Genomic DNA, 14228 nt, shown 5'->3' on the forward strand with positions numbered 1-14228 from the left:
TCCTCTTCCCCTCCTAAGTTGTTTTTCTCACATCTTATTCCATCTTGTGTTGTGAGTTTGTGATTAAAATGTCAAGATTATCTTGTTTTTGGTGTTTTCCTTCCCTTTATCTTTAATGCTATTCTTGAGTATTTGCTAACCTGTTCTGATATACTGCTACAATTTTCTGATTTTGTCTATCTATTTATCACCTTACTCCATGCTTTGTAACTCCTTTCTCCTCTTTTTTTTTTCAGGTATGAGGGCCTTCTTGAGGATTTCTTGTAGAGGTTGTCTCATGGCTATGAACTCCATTAGCTTTTGTTTATCTGGGAAAGTTTTTATTTCTCCATCATATTTGAAGGATATTTTCACTGGATAGTGTATTCTTGGCTGAAAGTTTTTGTCCTTCAAAGATTTGAACATGTCATTCCAGTCTCTCCTAACCTGTAATGTTTCTGCAGAGAAATCTGCTGAAAGCCTGATAGGGGTTCCTTAGTTATTTTCTTCTGCCTTGCTTCCCTTGGTATTCTTTCTTTGTCACTCACTTTTGCCAGTTTCACTACTATATGCCTTGCAGTAAGTCTTTTTGCATTGACATATTTAGGAGATCTGATAGCCTCTTCCACATGGATTTCCATCTCCTTCCCTTGGTTTGGGAAGTTCTCCACTATTATTACTTTGAACAAGCTCCCTTCTTCCTCCTGAATACCTATAATTCTTATGTTGCATGTCCTAATAGAGTCAGATATTTCTTGGAGACTTTCTTCATTTATTTTTTAGTCTTAGTTCTCTTTCCTCCTCTATCTGGAGCATTTCAATATGTCTGTCCTCAATTATGCTGATTCACTCCTCTATGATGTCCACTTGAGGCTTCAGGGAATCCATATTTTGTTTTATCTCTTCCATTGTGTCTTTAATCTCCAATATTTCTGATTGATTCTTCTTTATAGTTTCAATCTCTCTTGTGAAGTAGCTCCTGAATGCATTCCTTGTTGTTTCTCTACATTCTCTTTTAACTTGTTGAGTTTTTTGATGATAGCTATTTTGAATTCTCTGTCATTTAGATTACATACTTCTGTGTCCTCAGGACTGATTTCTGGGTACTTGTTATTTTTCTCTCTTGTCTGGAGATTTAATCTAATTTTTGTTACTGCTAGAGGGCGTGGCTCTGTTTTTGAGCATCATGGTATTATTTGGTCGCAGTTACTGCCTATCACCAGTGGTTGGGTTTAAGAGCCGTATATTCTGAGCCCTCTGCATTCTGTTGAGATCCTAAGCACTGGAGCTGGTGCTGGATGGGGGTGGGGCTGGGGGTGGTGGGGAGGAGCACTTTCTCTGCGTGCTCTTGAAGTTTTTTTGCTCTGCCCTTGCTATCTGCTCTCCTGGGTTGTTGGCTTGATGAGGTCACCCTTGAATTAGCTTTCACCTCGGTAGAGGCTTTCCTCTAGGCTGGGAGGGCCCTGTGGATCTTTGATATTCCTGTGAATGAACATCCCCACCCTGGTTCCTTCCCTCTCAGAGGCTGCCCCTGGTCCCAGATCCAAATCTTTTGGGGAGGGAATGAAGTTTTTTCTTACCCTGTTCCACCTCCTCCAAGGCGGGCTTAAGCCGTCTGCCATATGGCTGCATGGGTCCCTCAGGCATCTTTTATGTTGTGTTTGGATGCCCTCTGTTGGAGTATGAGTTTTTTTTCATTGTTGGAGGGGAGAGATTACCAGGAAAGCTCACTCTGCCATGATGCTTACGTCACTCTTATTTCTCTTTATTTTTTTAATGTGGATGTCAAGTTGTCCCAGCACCATTTTTTGCAAAGACTATCTTTGCTCCATTGTATTGCCTTTGCTCTTTTGTCAAAAAATCAATTGACTGTGTTTATGTGGGTATATTTCTGGTCTCTCCTTTCTGTTTCATTGATCTATTTGTTTATTCTTTCACCAATACCACACTGTCTTGATTACAGTAGCTTTCCTGATAAGTCTTGAAGTCACATAGTGTCAGTCCTCTGACTTTGTTCTTTTACTTCAATATTGTGTTGGCTATTCTGGTCTTTTGCATTTTCAAATAAACTTTAGAGTCAGTTTGTCTATATCCACAAAAGAACTTACTTGGCTTTTGATTGGGATTGCATTGAATATATAAATCAAGTTGGAAGTAACCAACATCTTAACAGTATTGAGTTTTTCTATCCATAAACATGGAATATCTATCCATTTATTTAGTTCTTTGTTTTCATTTATCAGAGTTTTGTAGTTTTTCTCATACAGATATTGTACATATTTTGTTCGATTTATACCTAAATATTTATTTTATTTGGGTGCTAATATAAATAGTATTTTGTTTTTAATTTCAAATTCCACTTGTTCTTGCTGGCATATATCAAAGCAATTGACTTTTGTTTATTAACCTTGTATCCTGCAACCATGCTGTAATCACTTATTAATTCCAGGTGTTTTTTGCTTGATTCTTGGGGGTTTTCTACATAGACAATCATGTCATCTGCAAACAAAGACAGTTTTACTTCATCCTTCCTTCTTGTCTTATTGCATTAGCTAGCACTTCCAGTATGATGTTGAAAAACAGTAGTGAGAGGGGACATCCTTGCCTTATTCCTGGTCTTAGTGGGAAATCTAGTTTCTCACCATTAGGTATGATGTGAGCTGTAGGTTTTTGTAAATGTTCTTTATCAAGTTGAAAAGTTCTCCTCTATTCCTGGTTCACTGAGGGTTTTTATCATGAAAGGGTGTTGGATTTTGTCAAATGCTTTTTTTATATCTATTGATATGACCCTGTGATTTTTCTTCTTTAACTTGTTAATGTGATGGATGGCCTTGATTGATTTTTGAATGTTGAACCAGCCTTATGTACCTGGGATAAATCCCACTTGGTTGTGGCATATAATTATTTTTATACATGTTGGATTCAATTTGTTGATATTTTTGTTGAAGAATTTTGCATCTATGTTCATGAGAGACATTGCACTGTAGTTTTCTTTTCTTGTAATGTCTTTGTTTAGTTTTGGTATTAGGGTAATGGTGGCCTCATAGAATGAGTTAGGAAATACTGCCTCTACTTCCATCTTCTGAAAGCTTGTAGAGAACTAGTATAATTTCTTCCTTAAATGTTTGGCAGAATTCACCAGTGAATCCATCTGGGCCTGGTGCTGTCTATCTTGGAAGGTTATTATTTATTGATTCAATTTCTTTATGGATATAGTCCTATTCAGATCATCTACTTCTATTTTTTACACATAAAATTATCCTAAGGAAGAAGGGGAAAAATCAAAACAATTTTATGCAAACAAAAACTGAAAGCATTAACCACCAACAAATGCCTGCTATAGGAAGGAGAACAATCCTAGGAGGAAAGTCTGAGAGGTAAGAAGGGGTGGTGAGAGGAAAAAACAAATGAGGAAAATCTAAACAAACACTATTATGAAAAGAAAATGTCTAATTTGGATAGTAAACAAATAGAGTAGATCTAAAATATTGAATAAAAATAGCATTTAAGATGGGAAGCTGGCGATTGTTATTAAGTGTTTTAAGGATAGAAATATTGATTACCTTCAGACAGAGCATGCATGTTAAGAGTGGTGATAGCCACTCAATGGATATAAATAGAATGCATAACTTTAAAAACTTTAGAGGAGAAAATGGAATTAAAAAGTCCTAGTCAATATAAAAGAAGGAACAGATAAAAAAGAGTTGGAAAAAATGTTGAAAAGTAGGCAGGGCTAGATCATGTAAGGTCTTTTATGCTATATTAGTCAGAATTCTCTAGAGAACAAATAAGATATATAGAAAGATTTAGATATAAGAAATTGGCTCATGTAGGCTAGGAGGCTCAAGACCCAGGAGAACTGATGGTACAGATGAAGTCTAAAGGCATTCTGCGGGAAAATTCCCTCTTGCTCAGGAAGGCTGGACTTTTTGTTCTATTCACATCTTCAACCGAGTGGATAAGGCCCACTCACATTATGGAGTGCCACCTGCTTACTCAGAGTTCACTGATTCACATTTTAATGTCATCCAAAAACACCCTCCAAGTTGACACATGAAATCAACCACACATATGCCAAGAGAAAAGAATTTGGATTTTATTTTAACTGAAATAGAAGGCCACTGGAAGATTTAAAAATGGGACTGATGAAATTTGATTAATGTATTTAAAGACTATTCCAGGTGCTAGATGAAAAGTAGATCCTAGAGGGACACGAGTAGATGCATAGAGACTAGGTGAGAACAGTACAAGACACGAAAGCCCAGACTCCCGGTATACTTTAGAGGTAATTCTCTTTGACAGGACTTGGTGAGAGAGTGGATGTGGGGAGTGAGGAAATGAATGCAGTCAAGGTCGATCACCAGGTTTGGGTCCAAATCAAGTGAGTGTGTGGTATTACCATTAACTGATCTGGCGGAAAACTGGAGGAAGAGAAGTCGGGTTGATAAGTGTTGGATGGACACATTAAATCTGAGATGTCAACTACATAACCAAGTAAAGATATACAGTAGGCAGTTGTGGATAAGAGTCAGAAGTGAGAACAGAATTGGAGATATTAATATTGGAGTTAGGGTATACATTATGGATTATTGTAAATAAGATCACTTACAGAGTGAATATTGATAGATAAGAGGGCTATCCAGATTTTTTTCTCTTTTCACCCAAATCTAATCTCCACCCTTCTCTCCGTCTTTGGCCCTGGGAGACTGCAAGGACTTCATCAACAAAGTGCAGTACCTACTGGCTTCTGGGTGGATCAATGGAGAACCTGGCAGGAGTTTGAAGGAAGGAGAATGTCATGATCAGCTGGCAATTAGAGGCTGGTGGAAGTCCTTTGTCATTATGAAGGGCATCAAAAACACCCTTGCAGGCTATGATGATTGGCGAATAATGGTAGCTGGAAGAAACTATCGTCCAAGGCTGATTATGACTTAAAGTGATTTGAGGGGAACAGAAGGGTAATTGACAAAGTTCAATGCCAATAAGGTATCTTTACAGGGGCTATAAAGCACTTTATTGGGATTTTATAGCACTAATTCAGTAGCGCCCCAGTTTCTAGGCCCCATATCTCCTGCATTACCCAGGGTTGGTGTGTATCTATTTATATTTTTACCTACTACGCTAGACTGGGAGAGTTCCTTGTAAATACACCCATGCTTGTGTAGACTACACAGTCCTCAACATGCCTGGCTCACAGGTTTGGTAAATACATGTGTGCATTAATTCCTGGAATGCCTTTAACCCCCGGGTGAGAATCTCAATTTTTATTTATTTCTCTAATTTTACCTGCCTTGATTCTAAAAGTTCCATTTAATTCAGATGTTACCCTTCTAAGAATTCTTCCCAGAACCACCCATAATTCAGGGTTCTCAGGCTTTGAGATATCCCTCTACTCAGGCCTTCATTTGTAAAAGCAAAAACAAACCAAAAATAGATAAAACAAAAAATCACCCACAACTAGACAGAGGCATGCGTATGTAACATCTCTTTCTCATTCTTTCCCTGTCCCTGAACTCCTTCCTCTTCATCACTGAAGTTATGAAAGCTTTTAATAAATGCATTAAGAATAAAATGAAATATACATAATAAAACTGAAAATGTTAAAAAAAATAGTATTTATTACTTTGAGTTTTGAAGAATTTAAAACCACAGGTCACATTATATTCTGAAATGAATTCTAGCAGGCTTAAAGAATTAAATATAAACAGACACACACACACACACACACACACACACACCCCCAAAGTAGGAAAGAACAGAATAGAATACATAGTAAATCTCTGAAGATGGAAGAAATTTCAGAGCCTTAGAAAAGTATTCAATATCCTAAAAGAAAGATGAACAGGTCTTACTTTGGTGCCTAAAAAATAGGATTTATTTACTGAAAATACAAAGGGTTGATGTCTATATTGGTAAAGAACCCATACAAAACAATTTAAGAATACTCAATGAGTAGAAGGGCAAAGGACATGAAGAAACAATTCACAAGAGAAGAAATGCAAGTGGTGGCCACCATATGCAATAATGTTCAATATTGCTCTTAATTCAAATTAAAGCAACAAGGTTCTGCTTTCCCCCCATTTATTCTTATGGGTCACAATTCCTATTACTAAACTTCCTTCCGAAATGGTTACAGCAATTCATACTGCTTCCAGGAGTGCCCAAGAGCACCAATTTTATTACTTCTTTCCTACCATTTGGCATTATCTTCTTAGATTTTTTAATTCATGCCCTTTCACCCAGTACTTTTATTTCCCAGAACTTGTATCAGGCTAATAATCCCAAATATGATGAAAAAAGGTTCATCACAGTATTTTAAAATATAGGACAATGGTACACAATCCAGCAATAGGAACGGTCAAATATAGTCTATCCACTTGATGGATCTGAGTGTAACCATTAAAAAAAAATGAAAGGAAGTACAAAATCCTTTCCTACTTTTCCACATTTCATTTACTGTAGTTATATCACTTTTTGTTTAGAAATTATGCTTGCACAGTATTGTAAACAATCCACCAACTAGTATCCTGAATATGATGAAAGAATATTGTAACTGGTGTCCAGGGACCTTGAATTTCTTTCGGTCTGTCAAATGGGCACCATCTCTCCTCCCTGGGTGAAAGGATGCATTCCTTTAGTTGTAGTGAAAATGACGACTAGACAAGCCATGCAGAGGCACAGGCTGGTTGAAGCGTCTCGCTGGCGCTTGGATGGGCGCTGCCTCAGCCTCGTCCTGAAGCAGTCAGTCTGGGGCAGCCGCCTTGAGCATGAGGGCTGTGAGCCCCAGTGAGCACCATGGGCTGCTCTCTCACTGCTGCACTCAGGGAAGAAATTCAGGGTCCCTGGACACCCAGTCAGAATATTCTTTCATCATATTTGGGACACTAGTTGATGGATTATTTACAATAATAGGCAAGCATAATTTCTAAACAAAAAAGAGATTTCAATAAGAGGTTTTAAAAGGATGCATGTTCTACTTTTTCATTGCAGAAATGCCATTCTCCTTTCTTAGGGACACAGACCCCTTTGCTTAACTTGCTAAAGAAAACATAACTTGCAAACATTACAGGTGGGGTCTAAGCTCATGTAGGGGGTGTGGCTGGGGGGGGGGTCTCAGGTTCCAAGGGGAAGATTTTCCTAAGAGTCTTCTATAATATTTTTATACTCTAAAGTACACACGCACATGTACACACAAGCTCGAGTACCAAAAGGACTCTGACCAATGAAATGCCCTAGGAACACTGACACCACTATGGTGGTTCCAAGATGGGCTCACAGTATGGGAGGTGGTAGGGAAGAGCAAGGCTCTGGAGTTGGGCTGATCAGGGTCTGAATCTGGATTCTGCTACTTATGTGATCTTGGTAAGAGACTCTTCTCAGGTGTATAAATACAATGTGTAAGAATTAAATGAGATAATGTACGCAAAGCCGGTAGTACACTAGCTGGCATATTGTGAACAGCCTGGAAATGGTAGCCTTGTCTGTAGCTATTCTAAACAGGGTACCAGGTGTAACTGTGTTTACATTAGGGACCTGGCATTCCAGAGCTTTAAGCTACTCTGAGAAATTTGATTTCCCTCTCCCCAGCCAGTGCTCTCCCATCTGCTACACTCTGGTACACAGATTTACTTGGGAGAAGAGACTGTGGAGAGAGGGGTGCAAAGGGAGAACCACATGGCATTTGGTCCCTTGCTCAGCTCAGGGACTAAATTTCTTCCTCTTCAGGAGAGAGGGGGCATTCACCTCACTTCTGTGCAGAACTCAGGGGCTTCAGAGCAACGATGGATGAGATGTTAGAGCTCAGAAGACTGCATTCTTGGGTTCGTAGAGTTCTCAGAGTGAAGCCATATTAGGGAACAAGATCCCCAGAAGATGGCAGATGTCCAGTGCGTGTGGACTTGCTCTGGAGCCTGTGAGGTACTCTCTGGAGACCCCCAGAAATACTTGGGGGTACTCTGCAGGGGCTACTGCCCTTCATAAAGGTGAGGGCACTCAAGCAATGAAGTTTGGGTTTAACTGCTAAGGGAAACTCCTCACACCCATCGACTGAGGCCTGCAGACATGTTAAGAACACAAGATTTCCATTTACCATAGGAAGACGGTATATTGAGTTATTAAGAACTGGGAATGGAAGAAGAGTGGGTGAGGCCTTACATTGCTGGCGAAGCTTGGCAGCTACTGACAATTCTCAGTCTCCTGCAAAAGTACAGACTCAGCCGAGTGGTTAAGTTCACACGCTCCGCTTTGGCAGCCCAGGGTTTCACTGATTCGGATTCTGGGTGCGGACAAGGTACCACTCATCAGGCCACGCTGAGGCGGCATCCCACATGCCACAACTAGAAGGACCCACAGCTAGAATATACAACTATGTACTGGGGGGCTTTGGGGACAAGAAGAAGAAGAAGAAGAAGAAAAAAAAGACTGATAAAGGACCTTAGCTCAGGTGCCAGTTTTCTTTTTTAGAGATTGGCATGGAGCTAACAACTGTTGCCAATCTTTTTTTTTTTTTTGAGGAAGATTAGCCCTGAGCTAACTGCTCCAATCCTCCTCTTTTTGCTGAGGAAGACTGGCCCTGAGCTAACATCTGTGCCCATCTTCCTCTACTTTATATGTGGGACGCCTATCACAGCATGGCGTGCCAAGTGGTGCCATGTCCGTACCCAGAATCCGAACCGGTGAACCTCGGGTAGCCAAAGCAGAACGTGTGAACTTAACCACTGGGCCACCAGGCCGGCCCCTGCCAATCTTTTTTTTTTCCTACCTTTTCTCCCCAAATCCCCCCAGTACACAGTTGTATATTTTTTTAGTTGTAGGTCCTTCTAGTTGTGGCATGTGGGATACCGCCTCAACATGGCTTGAAGAGCAGTGCCACGTCCTTGCCCAGGAGCCGAACCGGTGAAACCCTGGGCCACTGAAGCGGAGCATGTGAACTTAACCACTCGGCCATGGGGCCGGTCCCAAGTGCCAATCTTTAAAAAAAAAAAAGCACAGCTTCATCTATGGGTTTATCAGCAACTGTTCAAAGGCTTTGGGGTTTATCCTAACTTTGACAATGGGCTTCTAGCTTTTGTTTAAAAATTATTTTATTGTGAAATATATCATACAAAATATATATAAAACAGGCTTCTAGTTTATGTAATTAACATTGTTGAAATTATAGGGATCAAAGACATGAATGAACCTGGAGGGCATGATGCTGAGTGAAATAAGCCAGATAGAGAAAGACAAGTACTATACAGTGTCACTTATATGTGGAATCTAAAAAAAACATTGAAGGGCTGGCCCGGTGACCCAGCGGTTAAGTTTGCATCTTCTGCTTTGGTGGCCTAGGGTTCCCTGGTTGGGATCCTAGATGCGGACATGGCACTGCTTGTCAAGCCAAGCTGTGGCAGGCGTCCCACATATAAAGTAGAGGAAGATGGGCACAGATGTTAGCTCAGGGCCAGTCTTCCTCAGCAAAAAGAGGAGGATTGGTGGCAGATGTTGGCTCAGGGCTAATGTTCCCCCCGCCCCCCAAAAAAAGTTGAACTCACAGAAGCAGAGAGTAGGATGGTGGTTGCCAGGGGCTTGGGGAGTGGGAGAAATGGGGAAAGGTTGGGCAAAGCGTACAAACTTTCAGTTATCTGATGAATAAATTATGAGGATCTAACATAGAGCATGGTGACCATAGTTAATAATTCTGTATCGTATACTTCAAATCTGCTAACAGAGTGTGGTTCTTAAGCCTTCTCACTATGTACACAGACATGGGCACACAAAAAATAACTATGTGGGGTGATGGATGTGTCAATTAACTTAACTGTGATAAACATTTCATGATGTGTACTTATATCAAAACCATCACTTTGTACACTTTAAACATATATAATTTTATTGGTCAATTATACCTTAATACAGCTGGGGGAAAAGGGCTAAATCACTCATTTTAGAGATTAAGAAACAAAAGCTCAGAGATTTACCCAAGATTATACAATTAATGGTAGTATTTTTTATTTTTTAAAGAGCTAATCTTGTTATTTCACTTTTTAGACTTCTTAATACTACTGAAAAGTTGATAATCTTATTTTTTAAATTTCATTCAAATTTGATTTAGTAAGTTTTCCTCTAGCTTATACTCTTGATAACGTCATATGATAAGACTCTAGATTTTGTCCTTCTCAAAACTCCAGGTGATTTCTAATTATAAAATAATGTGTAAAGCATGCTTCTTTAAATACTTAAGAAAAAGAAAAGAGACAGCTGTTTAGTTATCTTGAAATCCATTTATTCTGCTGGGAAACAAAGTGTCTTATGTTCATGAAGTTTACAAACATCTCCTTATGTTCAAAATGTAACCAATATTTCCCTTTTATTTATACCAATGTGAATTTTGTTTCTTGAAGCTTTCTAACATTTCCTGAGCAATTTTCCGTAAGAGAGACTGACTTTTCTACTGAAAATATCAGAAAGGAAAATGAATAACAGATTTATTAAGTAAAATAAGTTACCTAAATATTCTAAAGGGAATTCTAAATAGAATAGCTATTTTGTGAAAGCCTCAAAGTTGAGGCAAAGAGCGATAAACTTTAAAATCTTATTAAAACTTATGCTTACAGATGAGCACTCCTTCCTGGCTGGCAGAGCTTTGAGTCCATTTGAGGTCTGGCAGCCGTGGTAACATCACTCAGGAGGGAAAAGTACATCAGGGAGGGCCAGATTTTCAGTCTGTTGCCTTCTGTCCCTTTCAGATAACTCTTGAGATCCTGGTTGCGGTTACCCGAGCAAATTACCCATTCACTGGGTCTGTATTTCTCAGAGAGAGAAAAGTCTGTAATTTATGATCAAAGTCAATGGCTCTGAATTGAGGTTCCTTGTATTTTCTGGTCATCTTGGCACCCAGATATGTGATGAGCTCACATCTCTCCAAAAACTGTTCCATCTTCCTCTTATACTTTTTTCTTGTATATTCAGAACCTTTGGGATTAAAAGCTGTAGAAAATGTCACAGAACTGTGAATGTTTTCTGTGAGGTTAGTGAATCATTAAATTACAGAGAAAGAGAACTGTGTGTGTGATTGTGCTGAGAAGATAGCCAAATCCCAAATAAGATTTGGGGATTATTCTATTTTAGATCATAATTGCCTCTATTCACCCTCCTGTATGGCATGGATTATTGAGAGCTGACTGTATTACTCATAGTCCCAGCTTTAAAAACTAGAAATTCAGTTTTATTATTATTATTTTGCTGAGGAAGATTCTCCCTGAGCTAACATCTGTGTCAATCTTCCTCTATTTTGTATGTGGGTCGCTGCCACAGCATGGCTGCTGATGAGTGCTGTAGGTCCGTGCCTGGGAACTGAACCTGGGCCGCCAAAGTAGAGCATGCTAACCACTAGGCAACAGGGCCAGCCTCTCAGTTTTATTATTTTTGTTAAAATATTTGCTACCAACATACACACACACACACACACAATGCAAGGAATCAACCCAGATCAACAAGCTCATCCTATTTATCACATATATTATAATTAATGTTAAACTAGTTCTGAGTAGCATATCACTAAAAAAGACATACCTTTTAGGTGAAATGCTATATAGAGCAGCGCAGATCTCTTTATACTCAAGAAGGGGAATTTGGGCTTTAAGCATCCTGCTGAATTCATTGCCTTGATTAGAGATGTTGCGATACCCTACAGGCGGGGAACAATTTAAGTCAGGCATATATTTGAACTTCATTTCTTTTCCTAGTGGCAAATAGATAAAGAGACAATTCTTTGCCTCAAATAGCCTCTTGGGGTTGGGGATGGGGTTTATAAAGATGGTTAGATGACCACTTAGCTAACAGGAAATGCAAAATACCTTTGATTAGGAAAAAAATGAAAATTACAAACTGGCTTAGTGCCAACTAGGTGATGGCTACATGGGCCTCATTACACAATTCTCTCTATTTTTGTACGTTTGACATTTTCCCTAATAAAAAGGTAAAAAAGAAAGAAGGGGCCACTGGGCTTTGAGTTGTCTTGGCCCATCTCCGCTTCCATTGCTAGGGACCGGGCAGACTGCTTCCCACCATCAGGACCCTTGGCCACCTGACAAGCAATTCTAGAGAGCACAGTTACCAGTGCAGCTGTGAAAGAAGGTGGGAGGCCTGCCTGATGCAACTCGGCCGTTAGGAGAATACTGCTTGCTGGGTGAGCCTCATTGTGCCTTTTGATAGTAAACCACACTGAAGGGCTAACCATCTAGGTGAGTTGAAAAAAACGAAGCGGTTAAGAAACGTATAAAATTGTGCCCTGAGCATTTATTTTATAGGATTTTTTAAAAAAGGTTTTTTAAAATAGTAGTTGGCTACTGGTAAGTTTTAGAAATAAAATGTGACTTGAGCAGAAAGTTTCATCTGGATTTGGGGCAAAATACGGGTTTGGTGGTTCAGCTGTAGTGACACTGCGACTCGATTCCAGTGCGGGTATTTGGGACTTCGCTATGGAAGCAGGGGCTTTTCCCGTATTTTATTTTCACAACCGCCCGTAAACGAAAAAGCTTAAGAGTGGATTTGCAGCTTAAAATCAGAAAACTCTGCCTTGAGTTACATTGTTACCAAGATAAAAACTATTGTTAAAGAAGAGATCGTTGTACTCTTGTGCTATATAATCATAGAAAATCATGTCACGGAACCTGTTCCAGATATCCTGGCAAAGGAAGGCTAGTAAGATGTATCGGTTCCTTTAACGGCGGAAGTTTGTTTGGAAGCTTCTGATTCCAGTACTTCAGTGGCGACCTGAGAACGCAAAGTTCATTAGATGGATGCTCACAAATGTACTCACGTGTGTCCATAGGAATGTATGTATACAAGAGACAACTAAAAGGTAAAGTTCACTACCTGCTTTTTATCCCCTGGAGAAAATGATACAAGTGGGAAGACCCGGCTCCTAGGAATTCATGACCACCATCTTCGCTTGGGTCCCCAGCCCTGGTCACTTATTCTGTTTTCTTATTTTTCACAGCAACTATGTAAAACTTTATTCTCTTCAAACTTCTAACTCTCCCACCACCCCCTACACAGGTGCATGCTATATAAAGAGAAACCATCAGAGCGGAACTTCCTCAACTGCTCATCACAAGTAAAGCCGCACACAGGTTCCTCTTTCCATGGCAGAGCTTACTTCCCATCCAAGATCAGTTTCCTCTGTACTCTGGATCCCCACTCCACCCTCTCTCCAGGCATCTTACTATAGCACTTTCTCTCTCCCCCTCACCTTTGGCATTTCCCTCTTTACTGCATCCTTCCCACGCATCTGCGTTTAAACAAGCTCATACCTCCCTCATGTAAAAACAAAAAAAAAAAAAAGAAAAAGGAAAAACCACCTGCACTCCTTCCTCTATCCCTTCCAGCCACTAATGTCTCTTCTTTTTTTACAGTTAAATTTCTTCAAACAGTGAGCGTCACAGGAGACCACAACTACTGCACAAATTCCATCTACAGATGCGATTCGATCCACATAAGATTTTTAAAAAAATTTGAATCGGTCACGAATGTTTAAAAATTAGGAAAATTTAAAAAGAAATTTGGTTTTCAATTTCTTGTGAAAACGGAAATGTCCGGTAGCAGATGAGCGGCTGCTGCCCCCTTTAGTTGGGGCATGCGCAGTCCAGTTTGCCACAGTCCCCACCACTTCCTCCGTTTCACACCCAACCTGCTTCCCTCCCATCCTTTACCTTCTTGGATGCTGTAGGCGTCTGTGTTTGTAACCTCTGGACTACAGGCAAGGTCTTAATTTCCTCGTCTCTCATCCACTCCTTGGCATTCTGAAATTGGCTTCCACTCACCTCACTCTAATGAAACCATTCTTGCCAAAATCACTAATGACCTGTTATAACCTAAATCCGACACGCTTTTCAGCTCTTGTCTCGTTTCACCTCTAAGCAGCATTTAAACCTTTGGCCAAGCCATCCCAGACACTTTCTCTCCCCTTCTCCTCCCCAGAGCCTCTCCCTCCTGGCTCCCCTTTCACCTCTTTGTGGGTTCTTCTTTTTCATCCTCCCTTGCAAGGTCTTCTTCTGACATTCATGTATTGGTGTTTCTCAGGACTTGGTCCTAAGCCCGCTCCTTTCCCCACACCACTCTTCATGGGGGAACCCCATCATGCTGTATTATTTGGGACAGGGTCACTCCAACAGCCTCATAACTGGTATTCCTGCTCCAATCCACTATCAACACTCCGATGATAGTCTCTCTCCAAAGTAAATTTGATTATAACATTGGAAACCAAT

General features: G+C 40.1%; 1 protein-coding gene across 7 annotated transcripts in view; it reads right to left on the minus strand.

Moving 5' to 3' along the window:
- Nucleotides 1-9823: 9823 nt before the first annotated feature.
- The window catches only part of AK9 (adenylate kinase 9), a 125888-nt gene continuing 121483 nt past the window's right edge, over nt 9824-14228 (minus strand). For 6 of the 7 annotated variants that reach the window (XM_070559282.1, XM_070559280.1, XM_070559278.1 and 3 more), the window contains 3 exons: nt 12633-12735; nt 11533-11647; nt 9824-10947 (listed from right to left, as the gene is read on the minus strand). In XM_070559282.1, the coding sequence (XP_070415383.1) occupies nt 10745-10947; nt 11533-11647; nt 12633-12735 (421 nt within the window). In that variant the 3' untranslated portion in view covers nt 9824-10744. The remainder of the gene's footprint in view (nt 10948-11532; nt 11648-12632; nt 12736-14228) is intronic. The other variant, XR_011522625.1, reaches the window with a different exon arrangement.

Source organism: Equus przewalskii, chromosome 9, assembly GCF_037783145.1.
Source record: "Equus przewalskii isolate Varuska chromosome 9, EquPr2, whole genome shotgun sequence".
Taxonomy (NCBI): domain Eukaryota; kingdom Metazoa; phylum Chordata; class Mammalia; order Perissodactyla; family Equidae; genus Equus; species Equus przewalskii.